The sequence below is a fragment of the Schistosoma haematobium genome, chromosome 7 (assembly GCF_000699445.3).
Source record: "Schistosoma haematobium chromosome 7, whole genome shotgun sequence".
NCBI lineage: Eukaryota > Metazoa > Platyhelminthes > Trematoda > Strigeidida > Schistosomatidae > Schistosoma > Schistosoma haematobium.
Genome location: NC_067202.1, coordinates 10769250 through 10793590, shown reverse-complemented (window position 1 = coordinate 10793590; position 24341 = coordinate 10769250). Strand labels below are relative to the sequence as shown.

Genomic DNA, 24341 nt, shown 5'->3' with positions numbered 1-24341 from the left:
CAATCGAAGTTTTGAGTATCTCGTTAAAATAGACCGCTACCTAAAAGTAAGAATGCTTATTATTATCGGCTTTAGTCAATATTATATTTTTGATACAGTATAGAATTCTCGGCACAAAGCATTTCAAAAGGTTTCCGTTCCATACCTCTTGGTCGATTCTGCCGATAAATATTGAGTGATCGCCAGTTAGATGTTAGCAGTCCAGTAAATGAACATTTGAATAGTGTATATACTTTTCGTTGCATATTGCCAGCGACCACAACATCTCTTATTGGGCTTCTTGCAACTTTGACAGCGAAAGGTTGTACACTTTTCAGAAACGCACTTGCTGAAATATCTAGATGGCAGCCATAGGTAGCCCAGATCACAACAATCAGCATCCTCCGTTTCATCAAAGACCACTGGACATTAGAACTTCTGTTTTCTACCATATCCCAGCACAAGCCTTTAAACTGGTCTGAAGTCACTATCCAAAATGTAATTAGGGTGATTTAGTTAAACATCTACGTGTGCGTAAAGACTGCACTCTCCTTGTAGAAAGGAAGAACAATATATCTAATGGCCATTTAAAACTACTCTCAATGTTACTTAACAAGTAAAACACCAGAATTTTGACTTTCTAGTGAGTTTCCAAGTTTTTCTGCCATAGCACCATGAGGGATGTGTTAGTGCTCAGTAAGTCTATCGTTACAAGGATATTGAAAGTGCATTTTGTTGGCGCTACATTCTGCCTACACGTTGCTTTAGGATGGCAGGCAATGCTTTGAAAAGACTCATGGCAGAGTACAAACGTGCGTTTCAGTTAATTACTAATATTCTCAAATTTTCAATCGCTATAATTTTGTTGGACTAGCTTAAAACAAGCCATGTCATGTGTACATTTTGGAGGACCAACTGAACATCTTTAGTTGTATGACCTCTATTATCTAACTGGTGCCCCATTAAGTCAAATTGTAGTCCTCGCAACCGTCTTTCACTCTAAACAAGCGAAGATGTAATCTTGGTTTTTGTGCCTTTATTATTATTGTCGAAAGCTGGTTCTCAGTTCTCTTATATAAAAGAGGTGGATCATATATGATCCACCTTACACATATCTTAGGCATATACTGTGCGCTTCTGAAGCAAGCTTTTCATAAATCTGTCTTAGTGGCTCTCAATCGCTGTAATTGCTTCTAATTGCTCTATTCACTACCCAAATGTAGCATGTGAAGAACATGAGTTGCTGGTCGTCAATAATAATTACCTATAAACATGTCTAATCTTTTACATTTCGTGAAGTACGTCCTCAAAAAAAATCGGTAATGCTCATTCTCCACCCCATATATTGTTTTTACCAACTTGTTTTGTCCGAATCAGACATATGTTCGACATTGTGTAGGACTAACTGTGCGATTTGATAGGTGTTGTGAAAGTTTAAGTCGGTATCATCATGTAAATAAAATTCTCTCTTAAAAAGTAAATACGAATATGCATTTAAAATGATCTCGTATGATGAAGTCTGTGAAACATCAAGTTAGTGGTTAAATTACTGTTATTTTAGCCCATATATTTCAGGTTTGCACCATATGTCACCTACTTCGACTTAGGCAGCCCATTAGTGTCAATAATCACGCCTGAAATGTGACTCGAAACTTAATAAATAAACCTATACTTGGTAAATTAATCACATCATATTATCTCACGTTCTGATTTATATTACTCGCTCCTCTGTTTTAGAATTAACAGTCAATCCACCAGAGGGGATTGTTGCTGGACCAGTAGATGAAAGGAATTTTTTTGAGTGGGAAGCATTAATTGCGTGAGTTAATTGATACTTAAATTAATAAGGAAGATTAAGTGAGATAATGTAATAGCATTTGGTAACTACATTTTGATAAAAACTAACTATGTGGTACTGAGTGTCCAGTTCTAAATAATTGTAGCGAAATAGCTAAAAATTCATTTAACTTTTTATTGTTGAATATTTAAGTCATCAGTACACAAGTTCAGTGCACCTTACGCATTCATTCTGTTATAAATTAGTTATGGACTTCTTATGGTCCTCGCTGTATCATTTCGTCGAAAAGAAGATTTTCTTCGCTGAATTCTCTTTTTCTTATTAAATATGAAGTTGATGGCTTAGTGACTAAGTGACTTGACCTTCCACTAATAGGTCATAAGTCCAAACCCTGATCCAAGTACTTTGGGTAGGGAAGCTAAAAATAGTGTCATCAACAGTTTAAAATTAAGCTGAGTACGTAAATCTGTAATTAATCGGTTAAAATATGGCTCATTACTATTATTATTATTATTATTATTATTATTATTATTATTATTATGTTAACTGAATTATCAAATTTAAATTCAATAATTGTTCACTTATGAGTCGTATTTAAAAGTACATATGTATATTTTTGACAGTTTTCTTTGTAAAAGTTACTTATTACTTATTGAACTTCCTAGTTTTTTATAGTTTTTCATTCTATTCCGTATGTGATATATTATAGTGGACCAGAGGGTACTCCATTTGAAGGTGGTGTTTTTGCTGTACGTTTGAACTTCCCATCAGATTACCCTTTGTCTCCACCAAAAATGCAATTTCTAACTGAAGTGTTCCATCCAAATAGTAAGTATATTCAGTTTTTATTTACTTTATGTTTACATGTAAAGAAGATAATTTAACCGGTTTTGGTAGTGTTGCATTTCTTGAGCTGGATAACTTGGAATCACATCGTCGTTCTGAACAACGTTATCAGCGCTTACGTCATGCAGAATTAAGCTTCACAACTATTCCATAAGTTTCAAACCACTTCGTTCTTATGAATTTGTTTGTTGTTGATGGTCTTTGTAATTCTCGTTGTCTTCATTTTTTGTGTTCCTGTTGATTTCTTTGTTCGGTCAACCTTTGACTATGTGGTCGATTGATCTTTTCCCTATGGATTGGTAGATTTAGTCTATGATGATGTGTCTCTTGATCGCCGATTAATTCGAATCTCACGCCTTTCGAAACTCTATGAGACCCTTAGAATTTCCTGCACCTAGAAGTTTGATGTTTTCCTAATTGAATTCGTGCCCGTGGTTCTCTGCATGCATTGATAGCAGTGATACCTTGTGTCGTTCCATTTTTGTACAGTGATTGAACCCCTTTTCACAAGTAGTAAGCTGTAATGATATTGTTCAGAGTTACAATGAAATCCTTGCAATTAAACTATATAACTCATGGAAAACAGCACCACGAAAATGTCCTTCCATCATCACTAGCTGGTAATCGTGCTGTCATTGACTTTCCTCCAACCCGTCTGAGAAAAAATTCATAATGTTACGGAAAGCTGGAAGTCACATAAGTTACCACGAAGTTTAAATCTCGATAAATCCAACCTCCTGGTTTCAATCAGAGAAATAGATACTTAGGATAATAATAATGCTGAAACTAGTTTTTATCACAAATATGTCTAGGTTGAAAAAATTTGACCAGTGGATTTCAGGTTGAGGTGGCGTAATGGCATATTAGAAAGACTTCTTTTGTGTTAATAATAATAGTAATAATGTAATTGTTATATCCGGTGAAGATTAAACTACAGGTAAATTCCAAGGACTATTCATGGACTAATATTCTATAAATATTCTTATTGTATAACTACGCAACAATTACACTATGGATATTTATATTCCTTTTATGATAAGCTTTATTTTGACCTATAATTTATTATTGTACGATTTACGGTCCTTAAGTTATGTTCAGTTTATTAACTACTGCCTCCTTCATTCACAGCCACTTTTTGGCTTATTTGTGTACAAATATTATTTCCTATTTTATGGTACGTTGCGGTCTGTATGATTGATATATAAACCAAGTATGCCTGAAATAAACGATCTGCTCTGATTCGGAAGCTGGTATTGTGTTCTGGACTCAAGTGGAAGGGCTCGTAGGACATAGGACCAATAAGGACGCTAAACTGCCCACACCGGTTGAACGTCATTGGTTGGCCTAGTGTGAAGATTCGTATAAGTCGTATTCGGATTGGTAGATAAGTCGTGTGATCGAAAAGTCAGACATCCAAGGTCATAACAATTGGCGACGGGGATTTTGGCAAAAACAAAATAATTATACGACAAGTGGTGACTCAGATTTTGGAAATAAATTAGCTATTATAATTGCCGGTGTTTCTTTTGGAGTTAGTATTATTATTGGCAGTAAAAAAAAATGTCGATTTCCTTAGAACAGTTGCAGTTATTATTACAACAACAGCAGCAACAATATCAACAACAGCAGCAACAACTTCAACAACAGCAGCAGCAGATGTTAGCTTCTCAACAGAAACTCTTGGAAACACTTTTGGGGAAACTATCTATCCAACAAGAGATTCCAGAACATAAAAGTATTGAGTCATACCTTAATCCAGTTTCAGAATTTATATTTGATGCAGACAACGGTCACACTTTTGAAGCATGGTTTGGCAGAATTGAAGATATTTTCCGAGTTGAATTTGCTGCTATAGATGACGCAAAGAAAGTTCGGCTGCTATTACAAAAACTTGGTCCTAATGAGCATCAAAAGTATAAAAACCATATTCTGCCTAAACATCCGCGAGAAGTTAGTTTCGATGAAACTGTTAACATCCTAAATAAAATGTTTTGTGAACAGTCGTCTTTATTCCGTATCCGGTATAACTGTCTACAGCTGACTAAAGAGGCTGATGAAGATTATACTACGTACGCCGGAAGAGTAAATTTACAAGCAGAACGATTTAAATTAAATGTATTAACCAGTGATCAATTTAAATGCTTATTATTTATTTCTGGTCTGAACTCTCCTGTTGATGCCGACTTTCGCATGAAGTTGTTATCCCGTATGGAACATGATGATGAAATGACGTTACAAACTATCACCACTGAATGTCAACGATTAATAAATTTAAAACAAGATACAGCTATGCTGGAAACCAGAAGTGCTGCTCCATCGAATTCTGTTCATGCTGTTAAGACAGGTCAAAGACGAAATAGTACCAAAAGTCATAAATATCACTCGAAAAGCCCTAAACCTGCAACTAAATGTTGGTATTGTGGTGCGTGGCATTTCTCAAGATTTTGCCGGTTTAGAAATCATAGATGCACTATATGCAATAAAGTTGGCCACAAAGAATTAGTCTGCCGAACTAGAGAAAGTTTAAGATCAAAACGAACCAGACGTCCGCACCAGTACGAAAATAAGTATATAAACAGCGTATATTCTACACTGGCTCTAAGCGTAGCGGATAAAAGAAGATATGTGGAATTAATTGTTAATGGTGTTCATATTCGATTGCAACTGGACACGGCGTCAGATATCACACTAATCTCGAAACGAACGTGGTATTTAATTGGGTGTCCGAAAGTATTACCAACAGAGCACACTGCACGGAATGCGTCCGGAGATATATTGAAACTTGTGGGAATGATAAAATGCTCTGTTAAATTCCGAGGTAATTACTTTACAGGAAATTGTTACTTAACGAACAGACATGAGTTAGACCTTATTGGTATAGACTGGATAGATAAACTAAATTTATGGGATGTACCATTAAATGAAATATGCACAATGAAAAGCGCAAGTAATCCTAGAGATCCACCCACAGTTCATGTAACTAAGAAAGTCGTAACTATAGAAGATCTTTTGCAGAAACATAAAAACTTGTTCCAGAATAAATTGGGATGCTGCACAATTGAGAAGGCAAAATTATACCTACGACAGGATGTAAAACCTGTTTTCCGTCCAAAGCGTCAAGTTCCATATGCAGCTATTGACAAAGTCGACAAAGAATTAGACCGACTAGAGAAACTCGGTGTTATACAACCTGTTAATTATTCGGCATGGGCAGCACCAATTGTAGTAGTTCAGAAAGCGAGCGGAGCTATTCGCCTTTGTGCAGACTTTTCAACAGGATTAAATGACGCTTTACAAAATCATTCATATCCATTACCTTTGCCAGAGGATTTATTTATTAAACTAAACGGTGGACGTTATTTTTCTAAACTTGATTTGTCTGAAGCTTACTTACAGGTGGAAGTTGACGAAGATTCAAAGGAGTTATTAACCATTAATACCCACCGTGGACTTTATCGTTTTAACCGATTACCGTTTGGTGTTAAACCAGCTCCAGCAATTTTCCAGCAGATAATGGATACCATTTTGTCTAACGTCGAAGGTGTAGCAGTTTACTTGGATGATATTATAGTTGTTGGCTCTTCCGCGCAGGAATTAGTGCGTCGGTTAGATGTGGTGCTCACTAAAATATCACAAGCTGGGTTTCAGTTACAAAAAGAAAAGTGTGAATTTCTGCTCGAGTCTGTTAAATACCTGGGATATATATTTGATAAAGATGGTCGTCGACCGGATCCAGACAATATAAATGCTATCAAAAATATGCCCAAACCGACTGAGGTTACAACCCTTCGTTCATTCTTGGGGATGATTAGTTATTATAGTATGTTCGTACCCCAGATGTATAAATTGCGACAACCATTAAATCAGCTCTTGATGGCTAATACAACATGGCACTGGACGAAAGAATGCCAAGATTCTTTCGATGAAATAAAAAGGATTTTATCTTCTAAACTATTGCTGACTCATTATAATCCAAAGCTTGAAATAATTGTAGCCGCCGATGCTTCAAACTATGGAATTGGAGCCGTTATCAGTCATCGTTTTCCTGATGGTAAAGAAAAGCCAATTGCTCATGCATCCCGAACTCTTAACTCAGCCGAACGAAAATATAGTCAGATTGAGAAGGAAGGATTAGCTTTAGTTTTTGCAGTAAAGAAATTTCATAAAATGATTTATGGTCGTCGATTTACGCTTTTAACAGACCACAAGCCGCTTTTATCTATATTTGGATCAAAGTCAGGTATTCCTGCTTATACAGCGAATCGGTTACAACGCTGGGCTATTACGTTGCTTGCTTATGATTTCCAAATCCTATATAAATCAACTGAAAAGTTTGGACAAGCCGATGCTTTATCTAGATTAATTGCTAATCAGAAGCAGAAAAGTGAAGATTCTATTATTGCAACGATATCGTTGGAGAATGATGTTCACCATATACTACAAGTTGCCATAAAAGCAACACCGTTATCCTGTGAAGACATTAAACGTTATACTCAAGAAGATGATGAATTGAAGCAAATTATTAGATACCTCGAACATGGTTGGCCTGCCCATATACACGACAAAAATATTGAACAGTATTCCCACCGTCGGAATTCCCTATCACTTGTGGATGGATGCTTGATGTTTGGGAGTCGAGTAATCGTACCCATAAATTTACGCCGTAAGGTGATGTCACAATTGCATGCCGCACACCCAGGAGTAGCAAGGATGAAGGCACTTGCACGTGGATATGTATATTGGCCGAATATTGACGCTCAGATCAAAGAGTATGTTGAGACATGTTCTGCGTGTGCAAAAGCTACCAAAGCCCCTCGTAAGACAGAAATGCAGAGTTGGGGGACACCAACAAATCCATGGTCAAGAGTACACGTAGATTTCGCCGGTCCCATAAACGGAAAACAGTACTTAGTGATGGTTGATGCTTTCTCAAAATGGCCAGAAATCCACTACGTAAAGTCTCTTTCTACAAAAGCTACTATTGAAAAACTGAGACAAGTATTTAGCTGTTTTGGGTGTCCAGATGTATTAGTATCCGATAATGGACCACAGTTCACCTCCGCCGAATTCTCGAAGTTCTGCGCCGCCAACGCTGTTAGACATATAAAGACACCCCCATATCATCCACAGTCAAACGGTCTAGTTGAGAGGTTCGTAGATACATTTAAAAGAGCACTACTTAAAGCTGAGGGAGAAGGTGAAATAGACGAGATGATTCAAAGATTTCTACAGACATACCGAGCAACACCAAACCCAACAACAAATAATCAAGAAAGCCCAGCAGAAGCAATTTTTGGGAGAAAGATTAGAATACCTATGGAGCAAATGAAACCAAAGCTTAGAGCCAACCTCCGAAAGAACAAACGAATGGAACAGCAATTCAACAAGCGGCACGGTGCATTGCCCAGAAGGTTTAAGGTGGGACAAGCGGTAATAACAAGAGATTTCACGGGAGTAAAGCCAACTTGGAAGTTTGGCATAATAATACGAAAAAAAGGGAAAGTTATCTACGAAGTAAAAGTTGGAAAAAAGATATGGGTGAGACATGCAAACCACATACAGCCAACCAGACAAGAACGAGAGACAGGAAATGCTACAAAGTCGAATATACCAATAGATATATTAACTGAGTTGAATAATGAAATTAAAAATTATCCGAATAATAACGAGACGTGTGAAACACTCCCAAGGAGGTCGCAGCGCATCAGACGAAAACCCAATCGGATAAAAATAAATCCTAAGGATCATTATTATCTCTAATGCTTCAAAAAAAAGGGGAGGTGTTATATCCGGTGAAGATTAAACTACAGGTAAATTCCAAGGACTATTCATGGACTAATATTCTATAAATATTCTTATTGTATAACTACGCAACAATTACACTATGGATATTTATATTCCTTTTATGATAAGCTTTATTTTGACCTATAATTTATTATTGTACGATTTACGGTCCTTAAGTTATGTTCAGTTTATTAACTACTGCCTCCTTCATTCACAGCCACTTTTTGGCTTATTTGTGTACAAATATTATTTCCTATTTTATGGTACGTTGCGGTCTGTATGATTGATATATAAACCAAGTATGCCTGAAATAAACGATCTGCTCTGATTCGGAAGCTGGTATTGTGTTCTGGACTCAAGTGGAAGGGCTCGTAGGACATAGGACCAATAAGGACGCTAAACTGCCCACACCGGTTGAACGTCATTGGTTGGCCTAGTGTGAAGATTCGTATAAGTCGTATTCGGATTGGTAGATAAGTCGTGTGATCGAAAAGTCAGACATCCAAGGTCATAACAGTAATCACTAGCGTCTAGTTTTGAGATGGATTCTAAAAGTGCAAATGTGAATTTATGTCTAGTGAGGTTTAACTGTTAAGTTTCAACAATTTTCCATCATTGAAATTGGACGGGTTGTCTTACTACTATATATATATATATATATATATATATATATATATATATATATATATATATATATATATACCGATACTTGATCATTTTTCGTTTGATTTTACTGTCTATCCGACAGTGTGTAAAGAAAATTCATATAATCGCTCAAGTTATCATTAACTATTAACTACTGATCTTTCCCCATTGTTGACACTCATAGACTAGAATGGACAAATATTTACTGTAACATGCACTTCTTGATAGATGGATGCCTAAGTCATTACTACACTCAAAGTTAAACAGCTTGTTAACTTTCCATTTAATAACAAATATACCTAATTGAACAAGTTAGTGATTCTCATAGTGGATAAAACTGACGTTTGAAGCAATGTTATCAAATATTTTCGGGGATATCTAGGCCAAAATATGTGACACGCCCATATTTAGAACACAGGTGTAAGTGATGGATTGATATTTATTCAGATGAATCCAAACAAGAACGTTCCAAGTAATATATCTGCCGTACTATGGAAATAAACTAGTGAACTTCGATTATCACGCTTCCCGCTAGGAAACAATTCCCATTGGGACTCAATTATGACATTAGGGACATCCCTGTTTGGATTCATGTGGATAAATATCGATTTGCCACATCTAGTTGCTTTCTGAACATCAGCTTATCACTTCTATTAGCCTAAATATGGCTGAACATAAACATTTAGTCTCAGTGTAAATGTCAACCTTGAATTGCAAGCCTATCCAGCTGACGGGTACTGAATAGAAGGAAACACATCCTACATCTAACAACTAGTCACCATCATGTTTTAAATAAAATTACATCATTTAGGTTGCTGCGGAGTCGTTTGTAGGGCTGAGGTTATCCACAACATTTTCAATGTTCAATAAGGTTGTTGTACCCAGCTATTTTGCCACTTTTTGCTATTCATTTAAAGGGTAATTGCTACACATTAGAGTATACTTTTTCATTACCGCTTCTGTCAGGGAAGTCCTACTCACTGCCTTCTCGTGGCGGGCGTGTTGTTTACGAAATTGAGAGGACGAAAAGCGAATGTCCGGCTCTTTAACCGGATCCTAAACCAATGGTGCACATGGTCTCCAGTATCCTGCGGGAGCAAATGGCGCATGGACCAATCGTTGGTCACCGGCTACCATGAGACTGCATCTCCACACGATGCTCCATTGCCTTGTGGGTCGAACTTTTAGGTCCAAGGCTCGGGGTGTGGCCTCCTAAGAAAACCACCTGCTTCGGTCTGGGCACCCGAGCAGTATCCCAGCCCTCACACAAATTGAATGATTTATGTGGCGCATATGTATTTGGTGCCTCCTTGTACCAATGTTTATGTGTTTAAATAAGTAAATAAAATAATAAAACCAGGACTAAATGAGGGTTACAAACCAATGTGAGGAATTGGAATTGTGATTTACAGTTGATGGTTATGGTTAGGAATTAGATTTAGGGTTTTCATCACGGACTGACATAAACTAAAATGCCAGAACGCTATTCAGCTGAATGGGTGAATGAATTTCACGCCAAAGTCTAATACCCGTTGCCTTATATCTGACTGGTTCGTCCATAAATTATACTCACTCTTTTATGTTATGTTTTTTCATCAGGAATATCACTTCGCGATTGGCTGACATTCATAGCAGAGAGTTACGGATAAATCTGAACGCTCAAAAGCATATCTTTGGTGTAAATTGCTCTCTGATACTTATGACCCATCTACTAAACGAACGGATAAGTTACCGAAGATGATGGGTGCAGCACACTTATACTGGACGTCGGAAATGTTGCAGATGACCTTAGCCATCTGTAATCACATAATCATCTATAATCAGTGATGAATAACTTATTTGAAAACAGTTTTTCACGCTCGACTCAATGACATTTTGAATATAGTGTGTTTAATTTCAGTTTTATTATATTGAATCTGAAGAACAAAAATTAGGGAAAATAGTAGTCTTCGTTTTATTCCAAAGTCTCTGTCTTATATTATTATACTCTTGGAATCGCCCAAATATAATGATGTTCATTCGTATTAATATTTCCTGTAAAGTGTAACAGTTTATTTGAAAGAAATGGCCTTATTTACTGGCCAGTTATTCTAGTCTTTTGATATTAACCTATTTTGAAACGGGTTGGGATCAAGAATTTCTTCCTCTGAACAGTAATCGTGGTTAAGATACATGTTATGTATGCTCAAAAACCGCCTATTTCGACGCGTGATATTTACCACTGGTGTGGGAGGTTGGAATGAAACAAGTAATCAAAACAAGATATTTAATCAATCCACTCAGTTGTTGACTGTCGATCTGAACCATGTATGCAGGTGTAGACTAATTGGCTAGGATACTTGCGACTATCGTAACCAATAATTGGATTTGTTGAGTGATATATCTCAGCATTTTTTATTATGGCACAAATGTGCTCACTATTTATCTTCCCTCTCAAAACAACTTTGTACTTTTTATTTCACAGATTCATTCTTGCTTTTCGAATCATATTGATTATGCCTAGTGTTTTCCACCCCATTCTGATACTGTTATTGCTCCCACTACGCTGACATTTGTCTTGCCAATTTATTTGGCTATGGTGATGAAGTGCATCAACATAAACGAATATATATATGTCAAGCTCTACGTTGTTTATGAATGACTGAACAGTAATCATATGATCATATTAGAACCAAACCCCCGTATATAACAGTTACGTCATTACGAAGATTTATCAAATGACAATATTTCATATCTGGTCTGAAATCCAATTGTGTTCATCCCTCGTTATCAGCATCTCATTATCATACAACAAACAAAGAAAATGAACGTAAATTAAGTATTGGTTAACAACTCCATTCTTAGTATGTTTTTTGTACCGTATGTGAGCATTTCTTTTTCAATCTCCTCTCTTACTATGTAGTCTATCCAGATGGACGCGTGTGCATTTCCATACTTCATGCTCCTGGTGATGATCCAATGGGTTATGAAAGTTCCGTTGAACGTTGGAGTCCAGTTCAATCAGTCGAAAAAATTTTATTATCTGTTGTTAGTATGCTTGCAGGTAATTGATTTTAATGATTAAGATGAATTAAATCTAGTTTTTAAATTATTTGTTTTTTTCAGGAAATCATTGTCCTGTTTAGAAAACTACTCAAAAACCATAGAGTCCGACTAAATAACTATCACATTTTATTAAAATCACAAACCGACCAATGTTAGATCGTTATTCAAATCTTGGAAGCACTGGACGACCGTCTCGTCCTATTGTGGCACGCCTCAGCAGTGCGCATCCGTAACTCCGAATCCGGGGATCGAACCCACGACCTCCGGTCTCGCGCGAACACTTAACCTCTGGACCACCGAGTCGGAATCATTTTAATCACAAAGTTTTTGTCTCACTATTCTAAATTGTCATCATCGGTAACTTGATACGTAGGAGAAAGAAGCATTTTCCATTGTGATTACATTTTAAGTTTGTTAAAATGATAATCCATTGAATACCAGTGTTTAATAATTAGTAGATAATGCTGGAAAATATCAGTGGTAGTCATACTGACAACAAACAACTGTTTATGAGATCAAATTATCGACGTAACTCAACCCAACCCTCTCATTAAATGAATTGTCATCAAAAGAAAGCTAGCTAGCTCAATAGGTTTTTGTTTAATTTAGTAAAATGATATACTGCCATACAAAGTAGTGAATACATGAGATTATAAATAGTGAGCAGTTATTGGAATCATTAAACAATCGGCGGTCGGGAAAGGAGTGCAGAAATAAAAATTCTGTAGATTATTCGTTCGTGTTTATGAAATTGAGACTTAATTCTTACCCCTATCATATTTACAGTTTCTTATAAGTTAATATTTGGTAGTCTATATAATAAGAACTTTATTGAATCGTTTTTCTTTTTTCGGGGGGGGTCATTGAAATTCAGTTCATAATGAAAGTACTTTATTTCATGGATTAACATCAGTTTGGCAATCATTAAAAATCAGAAAGGATTGGTTAGTTGTATTTAGTTTAAGCATCCAACTATCTGATTTATTTGTTGCGAGCTCTTAAGAATTCAGAGAACTCTTCAGGAACTAGGAGAAGAGTAAAAATACTTCGTCTAACCAGTGCTGATTAGAACCTTCAGAGTTCTAAAAAGACGACGTGTTGTGTTTCATATCTTGATTCAACAGTTAGTGGTTTCCCTATTAATTTATCCATATTTCTGGAAGCTTCTAAAATTCTAGAGCCATACATTCTATGCCTAAATTAACTCTGAAAACAAATTTCGTTTTCATATTTCCTGCCTTTTGTCGTCTGTTTGAGGCTAAAGCGTAGAAAATCCCTTAGGGGGACTAGGATTCGGCTAAAAATTAAGTTCAATAGTTGAGATCATGAGTCGATTGAATCTAGACCACCATGGAAAACCTGGAAGCACTGGAAGGCCATTTCGTCCTATCGTGGTACTTCTCAACAGTGCGCATCCACGATCCCACCTCGTGAAATTTGAACCCAAGACCTATCGATCTCGTGCGCGGACGCTTAACATCTAGGTCAACTAGTCCATGAAATTGAGCAACATACCCACCATTGTCTTCAGTAAGTTACTATCTGACAACAGACCCAGTTGAACTTCACTGGTCACTGCGTCTCACTAGAACTCCAGGAAATACCTCTTGAAACCAGTCGCTAGTGAGCATATGTTGAGTAATATCAGAAGGGGTTTTTTGTGGATATTATAGTAGTTTTTTAATAGTTGAGATCATGAGTCAGTTGAAGCTAGACCACCATGGAAAACCTGGAAGCACTGGAAGGCCATTTCGTCCTGTTGTGGGGCTCCTCAGCAGTGAGGGACCGTGGATGCGCAATGCTAAGGAGTCTCACAATAGGACGAAACGGCTGTCCAGTGGTTCCAGGTTTCCCATGGTGGTCTATCTTTAGTTGACTCATGATCTCAATCTTTAAACCATAAAGTTTGAAACTCGGTAATCCCCGTTTAAAAGTTTAACTAGTTGTTTGTAACACTGATAGCCACCTTACTCACTCCTGTTACTGCTCGTTGAGTGGGCATAGGCCGCCCACCAGCATTCTCCATCTAACACTGTCCTGAGCAATCCTTTCTAGTTGCTATTGACTTTTTTGAGGTCTATTTTCTTATTCCCGACTGAGTGTGTTACTGGATCTTCCTCTTTTCCTTTCCCCTTCAGTATTCCAAATTAGCACTTGCATCGTGATGCAGTTTGATGATTTTCGAAATTTATGTCCTATCCACTTCCAACTTCTTTTCCTAATTTCTTCGACTGGAAGCTGGTTTGCTCTCTTCCACAGTAGGCTGTTGCTGATGGTATCCAGTCAACGGACATTGAGTATCTTGTATACACAATTGTTTATAAGTACTTGTACTTTTTTGATTATGTTTGTGATGATTCTCCAAGTTTTAGCTCCGTATAGTAGAACTTTCTTGACGTTCATATTAAAGATTGTGACTTTGATGTAGGTTGACAGACAGTTGTTTTGAGTTCCATATGTTCTTCAACTGTAGGAATGCTGTCGTTAATTTGTCAATCCTCGCCTTTACGTCTGCATCGGATCCTCCTTGTTCATCGATGATTCTGTCCGAGTACATGAAAGTTTCCACCCCTTTCAGAACGTCTCTAGAAAGTGTGATTGGATCGGTGTTCTTCGTGATGTATTTGAGGACCTTGGGTTTTCCTTTGTGTAGTCCGCCGTATGAATTTCGGATGATTTACACCGTAATGTCGAACAAGGTTCCATAAGGTTCTTCCCACTTTGTCAAACACCTGATGGACAAGGAATGTGCTGTATAGCGATGAGTTTTTTCAACTGATTGCTCAACAACGATCCATAGTGTCGCTATTCAGTCTGTGCGCGACCGATGCTTACGGAATCCAGTCTGTTTAACTCGAAGATGAGCGTCTGCTGAATTTTTCATCCGGTACAGAAACACTCTGTTGTAAAGTTTTACTTGTACAGATAGTAATGTGTTGCCTCCGTAGTTTATACATTTGCTCAGGTTTCCTTTCTTTGGTATCTTGACGAGGTATCTTTGTTTCCCGTGTGACGGGACTTGTTCCTCTTCCCAAATCTTCCTGAATAGAATGTGGATCATGTTTGCAGTTGCTTGTATGTATGACTTGAGTGCTTCGGCTGTTATGTTGTCAGGTGCTGTTGCTTACCCTTTTCTAGGTTTATCATTGGTGAAGTGACATCCATAATAAAGTCTGTGTGCCGATTCGATATCCAATGTATTCAATGGAGCTGGCTTATTCAAGAGTCCTTCAGTGTTCCACCCATCTCTTCCTTTGTTCTTAAATTTCAGTGATTGGTTTGTCTTGTTTGTCGTTGACCTGTCTTTCTGGTTTACAATATTTTCTTACCATTTTCTTCGTTGTACCATATAGTTGGTTGATATATTTCTGTGTTGCAGCTTTTTCCACTGTTGTTGATAGTTATTCGGTGTATTTCCGTTTGTCTGCTCTTAGGCTCCACTTTACTTGTTTATTTGCTTCTGTGTAATCAGCTTGTGCCCTTGTTTTCTCTGTCGTTGTTCTGCTGTTGTTAATTGCTGTCTTCTTGTTGTTCTTTTCTTGAATCTTGTGCAGGGTTTCGATAGAGATGCATTCCATATGATGATGCTTCTTGCGGCCCGGAACCTCCTGACATGTTGAAGCTAGTGCTTCTGTGATCCGTTTGCAATTTCCCTCCGTAATAGTTTCTTCTTCCTTGAGTTGATCTTGTAAGGCTTGAAACGTGTTGTTGAGAGTTGTCTTGAATTGGTTGGGTAGTTTGTCAATGTGTCGAAAGAAGGCTTTGTTGAACCTTTATAGTGCTGTTTTCCTCGTTGTCTAGTGTTTTTTTGGTGACATGTATCTATGTCAGCTCCCCTCCTGGTTCTCACGTCTTCCATTGACCTTGTGGATTTTTTATTGATGCAAATATGATCGATCTGATTCCGTGTAGTGTGATTTGGTGGGACCTATGTAGCTCTGTGTGTGCATTTGTGTGAAAATATTGTACCACCTATAACCACTTTGTTGAATGCACAATTTGCGAATCTCTCACCATTCTAGTTTCTTTATCCCAGTCTGTTCATGTCGTCTCATGATATCTTGATACCTTTTGTTGTCCATTTCGACTTTGACGTTTAGATCTCGTATGAGGGTTTTTAGGTCTTCATCTGAGCACTTCGCTATGATCGATTGCAGCCTCTCACAAAACCTACGTTTATTGGGTGTGTTTCTATTATTGTTGAGTGCATAACACTGGATAACACTCATTGTGATTCCCTCCTTTGTTTTAAAAAATGCTATGATGATTCTGCGTCTATGAGATTCCCATCCTATAGAAGCTTTACGTACTCGTTTGGGCAGGATCAGAGCGACTCCGTGAGTGTGCGGCGCATTTTCTTCTTCGTGGTCAGAATGCAGCAGCATTTCTCTCGAATGTGTAACCTTTTCTGTCGAGCTTGGATTTAATGGATTTCGCTTATTCGTAGCACGGTCAAGTTGTATCTGCTCGTTTCTGTAGCTGTTTGGTCGGTCCTCAAGGTCTCTCACATTGTGTGGACATTGCATGTTCGTATATTAGTTGTTGATGTGGTTGTTAGAAGGGTTATAGGTCTCTTGACTTCCGAAGAATATTGGCTTTCACCACGAAGTGTCTTAGTTTTTCTAAATGAAGTTTAAATGGTTTAAATTGTTTATTTTCGGTCAGCTTTGTTTTAGTAATGTTGTTTTCTACGGGATTGTGGTTACGGACCCCATGTACAACCCTCCTCCTTTACCCGGTTTTGGGAACGACATAAACACTTGAAAAGCTACTGGCGTGGTAGTATGTTATTAATCCTGTTAGTAGTGGTCGTTCTACAAAAAATTACTTCACACGGATCAATTAGTGGTGAATACAATAATAATTTTCGTATTTGATTATCGTAGATTTGTGTCATGCTCAGTCGAAACAGTGTTTTACATGCTTCCAATTAAAAGGTCAATTGTAGGTTATGAAAATATTTTTTTCAAATTGGTCTAGTTCATGTTATAGAATACATTGTGTCCTACACTTCGATTTTACCACGGTCTAACTCTTCACTTAAGAGTTAATCTTGTTTGTATTGCAACTTTCAACTGGATAGGCTTTAAGTGATTAGCGCTTATTTCTACGAGTGATTCCTACATTTTTTAGAAAAACAATATTGTCGTGACGGGCAGTGTCCAAATACTGACACTGATACACAGTGTGCTACGCGCTAACCCCTCAACCAACTACTTGAGCGAGAACACAAGAGTGAGCAAAGAAGTATATTGGGCTGTCCAATAAAGTGCACAGATACTCATTTACATACATGCCACTCTAACTCTTAGAAAATTGATTCATTTCTGAGTCAATAAAATGCACTTGACCTTTAAGTCACTTCTGATTGTCATCTTTTGACCTCATTAGGCTACTTCTTATTGGCTTACCATATCACCTTTCCCTCCTGAAACATAAATCATTGGATTTAATTGAAGGCGTTGAAGTAAATGTCGTCCTGATAATCTTCTTGGGGTCTGGATATCAATTCTTCTGCGCTGATCTTGCCGCTCCAGACCAACCGTATCAATTAAATAATCCAGTCACAAGTTCGAGCAAGGGGATTATTTTTCGGATTTAATCGTCTATCTCGGATGTGGTTTACATATTGCGTACATCACGTCACCGACTCGTCTTACGATGACACTGGCTATCCACGTAGGTCCCCATTGTTGAAAGTTCCTTATGTACACTGGTAACACATTAAGAGACTGACGTTCAATTCTCTTCACCGTGGATCTATAATCTGGTCTTCTTTTTTGTGGGTACATGATATCAAATTAATTCCGAATCTTCCTTCCGAACATTGACTCAACAGGAGAAAAACCTTAGGTGAGGCCGGATTGAGGGTTATTGATGGCGATTCTCTCGGTCGTACCATTGTAGTGAACAGTACACGGGTGGGGACAATCGGATGTATTTAACACAAAATTACAGAGCATCTCAATAAGATCTGAGAACCATATATCAAATCGTTAATTTGCAAAATGTCCACCAATTGTTTCAAAATGCTTCAGACTTCATTGTCCTTGCATTTTCATACAAATTGCATTTTATTCCCGCTCTTGCTTTCTTGATCTTTCCCCATCTTCTGCTGCCAGACATTACATTCCTGACTCGCATAATATACTACTTATATCAATATAAGTAGCACTCACTACACCATCACCTTGTAATCATTCTGAATATCATAAGGAAATTTCTGTCACCATTTGTGCATCATATGAGGAGATGAAGATATTTGGTTGCAAATAATGTTAGATGACCTGTCGAACATCTTTAAAAATGGATTACAAATAAGATTAAATGGGTGATCGAACATTTTTAATTATGTGATCTGGTCAAGACCCAATAGATTGAAGTGTTCATCACTTACATAACATATGGATTTGATTATTAGATCATTAGATTTGACAGTACATTTGATAATTCCAGAGATGTGAATTGAAATACCCGATACATTCTTTATGCAGCAAGTAGTGAGATGAATGCTTGGCCGACCAAGTTTGTGCCAAGTTTTTCGAGAAATCAAAGTAATATCGGATGCAGTGTCCAACTGCAGAGTGATAATATGATCATTAACATCAATGGATATATACTTGCGTAATCGTTGAGGGTTAGATTTAGTCAAAACAGGTTTCTTGAAAATTCGGTTAGATCAAAAAGAAATAAAAGTTTGTGAACCCCTTGTTACCACATTCGCAGTTGATTACTGACTAAATTAGGTAAATGAGTTATTGCGGCACTACTGTTCAACTTTTCATTATTATGAAACCTAAGACAAGGTTATTGATAATAAAGATTTTCTTCGTTTAATTGAAGATGACAGCGCTGATTTCCAAGGATTAAAGAATGATGATAACAATTTCAAGTTAGTTTTAGTATCTTGAGCTCGAATTTACATTGCAATTTTCATTAGTTACAAATCAGTTTCATAGGAACTAATGGATTTTCGCACCTAACGATTATCAGTTCGCTATGCAATTTTCCAGTAATTACCGTAACTGGTTTTCCAAGTACAGGTTTATGAGTTCAGCTTTAAGACACTATTCATTTTAGTATATGAGGTAGTGATGCTGCTCGATGCGGTTCAGACCTATGACCCAACAATGGCAAGTTATTTTTCTCGTCTTCATCGTTCAAGGACGCGCGTTTTGACTAACAGACCAAAGGTTCAAACTCTTTACTTGGGTTAGTCCAAGCACTTAAATTATGTCACTAGCCTCATCACCTTTGTAAAGAGTATACTTAGTAAATAATTCACATCATAACTTGGCTAAAAACGATCCTCATTCTTCGTTTTTTTCTAAAACTAATTATTACTTTTTAGAACCGAATGATGAGAGTGCGGCTAATGTGGATGCAGCAAAAACATGGCGTGAAGATAAAGCGCGTTTCAATAGTCTAGCACTTCGAAGTGTACGTATTAGTTTGGGTATTTCGGCGGAATAAGATATTATCAGAAAATAGAAGGAAAACAACAATGAAACAATAGAAACTAAGCGTGTCTTTCGACTTTTTTAAAAACATCTTTCATTTTGTTATGTAGTTCCTTCAAAACAATTCTTATTGTGTTATTATCACTTCATTTTTTATTGTTGTTGTTATTAGTATCTTTTTGTTTTCTGATCGAGTCAATCATGAACGATCTTATGACTTTTATGATTTTGCTTTAATAACTGTTTATTGTGTAAGCTCCTTCTTCAGAGAATGAAAAATAATACGAAGTTGACTATTTTTGGTGTGATCGAAATTAAGATTTGCCTGATGATGTTAATGACATGACAATTTGGCCAAAATGGTTTTTTGTCTGAGACTTATTTGTATCTGTTGTTGGGTTTGTCAAATGCAATTATTATAATCTGGAAGAATGATGTGAAAGATATTTGTATGTTTGTTAGTTGTATGAGATGTGAACAGGATGAAATATGTATGGACATTGTGTAAATGGTCCATATCAAGTAGATCATTAAACCTTCCTTTCTATCAAGTGCTGTAAGTTTTAGCAATACAAAAACCAGCCACTGGTTTTTTTGTATAAACGGAAAATCATATTCGGATTAATTTGGCATAAATAAGGATTTTATGGTTGATAGAAGGGCATTTACTGCTATTGCTTATTTGTTTTGTTGATTTTATGGTTCTAAAGGGTTACCTGGAGTTCTCTTTGTGTAGCTTAGATGTTCTCTCGCATAAGTCATGATTTCACATCAAGACTGCAATATAGAATCCATAACAATCCGTAACGCTGTGTCGAATTGGTAGGGATTTTAACTTTTATTTCAACTAAAGCATTTCGAAGTGTTGGTTGTTTTATAGGATGCTTTTATTTTTGGGATTAAGGATTCGTTATGGCTCGTCTGTTGTGCCATAAAGGTATGGTAGAACTGTAGTACCAACCCGTGATATTCCATTCAATTTATTATTATGCGTTTCACAATAATGAAATAATAATTATCGAGTAGATACGTTACGTAATAATTATATAATGACATATCGATTATACATTAATATTGAGTAATTGAAAGAAAGGATTAATAATAATTAGAGTAGTTATTCGAAAATCAACCAGGTGCTACGTTGCATTATATATAAAAAAAGAGAAGGGACTAACAATATTTTGATGATCGGTCAGTAATTTAGTAGTTATGTACTTTGTTTAGTAATATTCAGGATAAAGTAATTCGCCTGGAGTTTGCTAGTTGTTTTTCTTCTCAGCTGATGTTACGATTATAGTGCCTCATCTGAAGAAATTTAGAGCGAAAAAAATTTTTGCATTAAGTGGGTGTGCTAAGCTGAAATTAAAGTAATTATTCGAGTGTCAACTTGCGATGGATGGTTAGTTCAAAACTTCGGTTTTAACATGATAGTCCATAAAGTTCATTTCAAAAGTGAATTTCAGATGATCTGAGGAAGTGTTAGTTTAAAAAAATTTGGGTTTGCTACTTGTTTATGCTCCCGAAAGAAGCTAACTAATGGTTCAACTTGTGTAAGAGAGACAAGAAGAACCTGTGCGATGTATCGTTTATATCTGTTAAGTCTTGTGTTTCAGATATTTTCTGCAAAACATATACCTAAATTTGATTTCTAAGACAATATGATAGTGTTTCTACTTAGCCCCTTGGGAAATATGTTTCTAAATAAGGTGAATGTGGATCGACTTAGGAAGATTGGTCCACTTTACATTAGTTGGCAAACTGACGGATTATTTTGAAATTTCAGACTACAGTGGTTGGTTAACGTAACAAAAGTAGTTGCAATTCAGTCATGTGTCTTGTCACAACTTTTGACTTAATATATGGGATTTTGACTTTTTGAAAAATAACCACGTATTATCAACTCAGGTCATACTAGTCGAGCCATCATACCTATTTCACAGAAGAATATCAATGGATAATGTTCCGTCCTGAACATGAACTGAGTGACTTGGGATGGCCTGATCCCCTTCATTTCACTTAATGATAGTAAATAACCTGTTAAGTATTGACAGACGCGGAACACTGATGTGTGGGCGAGAATGATAATGATTGGTTGTCTGCTTAGTCAGACATGTAGATAGTCTGACAGGTGTCAGATGAGTTATATATTCCCCTATCCTTATTATTATTGGGACTCATTGATTGTTCATTGTTGTTTGATTGTGTCGGGCTTTTGGTGTGGAAATATATTTACGTTGTGGTCAGGCTAATCATGTGTTCATGATCTGAGTAGTGTTGAAGTCCTGTAGAATAGACACTGGGCGGGAATCTAGTGTAGATAATGGTTTAAGGTAAGTTAACGTCCCATACGTGTAAGCGTGGAAACCCAACCGTTATAACATTAGACGAAGTAAAACCAAGCGTCATGACAAACACTGATAGTCATATTCTCATCTCGGATTTCACCAACCATTACACTCTCGTAAATCCATATCAATTTTATTGAAAGGATCAACAAGAACTTTATATCCACGGGAGAAGCAGTGGTTTCGGACAAGAAGGTGGGAGTAAAACGTATGAAGTAGTCTGAACTACTTTTATAGATAATGAGGAGAACGACTATTTGTGGAACGATTTATCATATTGTGTGGTGGTCGTCGTTTAACGTGGACAAACACAGAGCCCACGTACTATTAAATGTGTGATTTCCTTTCTTGTGATTGATTTCTACTACGAACTCACTGAATGTGATTGCTTTCAGCAAAGTATTGTGTAGTGTTTATTTGATTCTCTATTTTAAGTCGTGAATCCCAGTTCTGATATAACATGATTAGTCTTATTAAGGTTTTTTTCGTAATAAATGCAAGGAAGAATAACATCCGTTACATCACATGGAAATGTTTTGACAGGAATCTTGGGATAAAACATCTTGGATGCCGCTTTAGATCATGACCTCAAAACAGTGGTTTTCATTTTTCAGGTAACTCCGAAGTGAGTATTGATCTAACTGATGATCTGTTCTCAGGTAGGGCGTCTCAAATTTCACAGGTTTAAGTGAGTTTAATCTAAATATGACAATGAGATCCTCAGATCGCCTGTGTAGTCGTTTGGAATCAATCAAAACATAATTAATAATAAGTAAACCATCAGAATTAGAATGAGAACTATCTATCTATAGTTTAGAGTTATGTACATAAATAGGATTGACTAGAGAATCATCGGAATTAAAATTATCATCAACTACTTTAAGATTCGTTACGACGTTTCCCTGTACAAATATGGGAGTAAATACCTCCTTGAATAATTTTCCTTATGATTATGTAGCGGTAAATAAATCCCCAAAATAAATAGCTCTGTAAGTCTTCGACATTGGATGCTGACCATATGTTTTAATGGACTCGCTTAGCTGAAGGCGCTCGGTCATGCATCCGCACTAGATCACGTGTGGGAACGCCGTGCTCAACATCTACTGCAATCGCTAGCTAGACTAGATCAGACAATTCTGATATATTGACAATCGTCAAATACAACTTCTGTTCTCCTCGATTCTGTCTTTTGATTTCTCTTGGTTGGTACGCGTTATATTAGAAGGTGTTACTGGTAAAAGCGTTGTCAAACACTGGATACCTGTGCCATCTTCAATCACCACCTTTTCGCTCCGTTGTATTTATTGCTGCTCCTACTAATGTTTGCAGTTTCGTATATTTGGTTTGCTTGCATTTATTACACCTATATTGTTAAAAAAAATTCTGAATAGTAAATAAATGACTGATGTTGATAAGTCCTCAAGTAAGTGTTTACATTTGTTTTACATTACATTTCTTTGCGGTGATCAACATTTTAGACTGCTTGCTTAAGTTTGTACTTTGTGGACTGATCGCTTCTGTCATATGAGGTTGATTTTGAAGTGAGTTCTCTGTTCGTTTAAAAAATGTTTACCATTAAATAGTGTGAATTATTCGTATTTTTTCACACATTTTTTTCTGGTTACCTACACATTTTTGCACTGACTGACTGTACATGAGATATTGGTCCATCTGATCCCCCAACAACGTGATTTGAGATGTGTGAATAACTACTTATTCTGACAAGAGCGTTGGATTTATTAGCTTCTGAGTTTGACAGTTTAGGAATACCCTTGCCCTTTCTTGCATCATCTTCTAGGAACAATAATGATAAGCTTGCTATTCTGTACTAAAACTGCAAACATCCATATGGGAGATGCACCAATAACGAGGTATTATAATCAAAAGTACTCGAATTATATTGTTAAACAAGAATTCCTGGAACAGTGCAAGTTAAACCAAATAAGACTAGGTGAGTACAAACGGACGTACTGTATTTAGAATTCGATATCAAGAAGGAATCAAGTTTAAAACAATCATTGCTTGGCACAAACACCACACAACCATAGAGTCTTAGTTGTTGAAATAGTTTGAGGAAATCTGCAGGATTATGGTCTACGTCGTTGTTAATATTATTATAATAATAGACCTAATCCTGAAATTGCAGATATTTCATGGTATGACTGTCTAATCTATGAGTCACATCACTGTCTACGCTGACTCATCGTATCGTAACAGTTAACAATATGATGTCTGGAGTTTGTAAAGATCTTATTCAGACTGAAGATAGGATAAATACATATAGAGTGAATTAAAACAATTTATACAGAATGACCATGATTGATAGGCTAATCCACGCAACCTACTACAACTACTTTGAAATCCTTGCACGGCACCCGATAGGAAGAAATCCAAAGTAATAACACTAGTTAGTAAATTCGAAATTTGATCTGCAGTCTC

General features: G+C 36.7%; 1 protein-coding gene across 2 annotated transcripts; it reads left to right on the top strand.

The window, feature by feature from the left end:
• Positions 1–697: 697 nt before the first annotated feature.
• UBE2G2_1 (Ubiquitin-conjugating enzyme E2 G2) lies at positions 698–20454 on the top strand. 2 transcript variants are annotated; one of them, XM_051217969.1, is made up of 5 exons: positions 698–791; positions 1717–1798; positions 2487–2605; positions 11955–12095; positions 19449–20454. In XM_051217969.1, the coding sequence occupies exons 1-5, from the start codon at positions 749–751 to the stop codon at positions 19568–19570; spliced, it is 507 nt and encodes a 168-aa protein (XP_051064404.1). In that variant the 5' UTR covers positions 698–748; the 3' UTR covers positions 19571–20454. The 2 variants fall into 2 exon arrangements, with proteins under 2 accessions (XP_051064404.1, XP_051064405.1); XM_051217970.1 differs by having other exon boundaries at positions 1726–1798; positions 19449–19853.
• Positions 20455–24341: the final 3887 nt, after the last annotated feature.

Bases quoted from the DNA above. Each gene is read 5' to 3' on its own strand.
- UBE2G2_1 (XM_051217969.1), top strand. From the start codon at position 749: ATGGCAGGCAATGCTTTGAAAAGACTCATGGCAGAGTACAAAC. The intron at 792-1,716 runs GTGCGTTTCAGT...CCTCTGTTTTAG, and splicing joins ACTCATGGCAGAGTACAAAC to AATTAACAGTCAATCCACCA. The intron at 12,096-19,448 runs GTAATTGATTTT...ATTACTTTTTAG, and splicing joins TGTTGTTAGTATGCTTGCAG to AACCGAATGATGAGAGTGCG.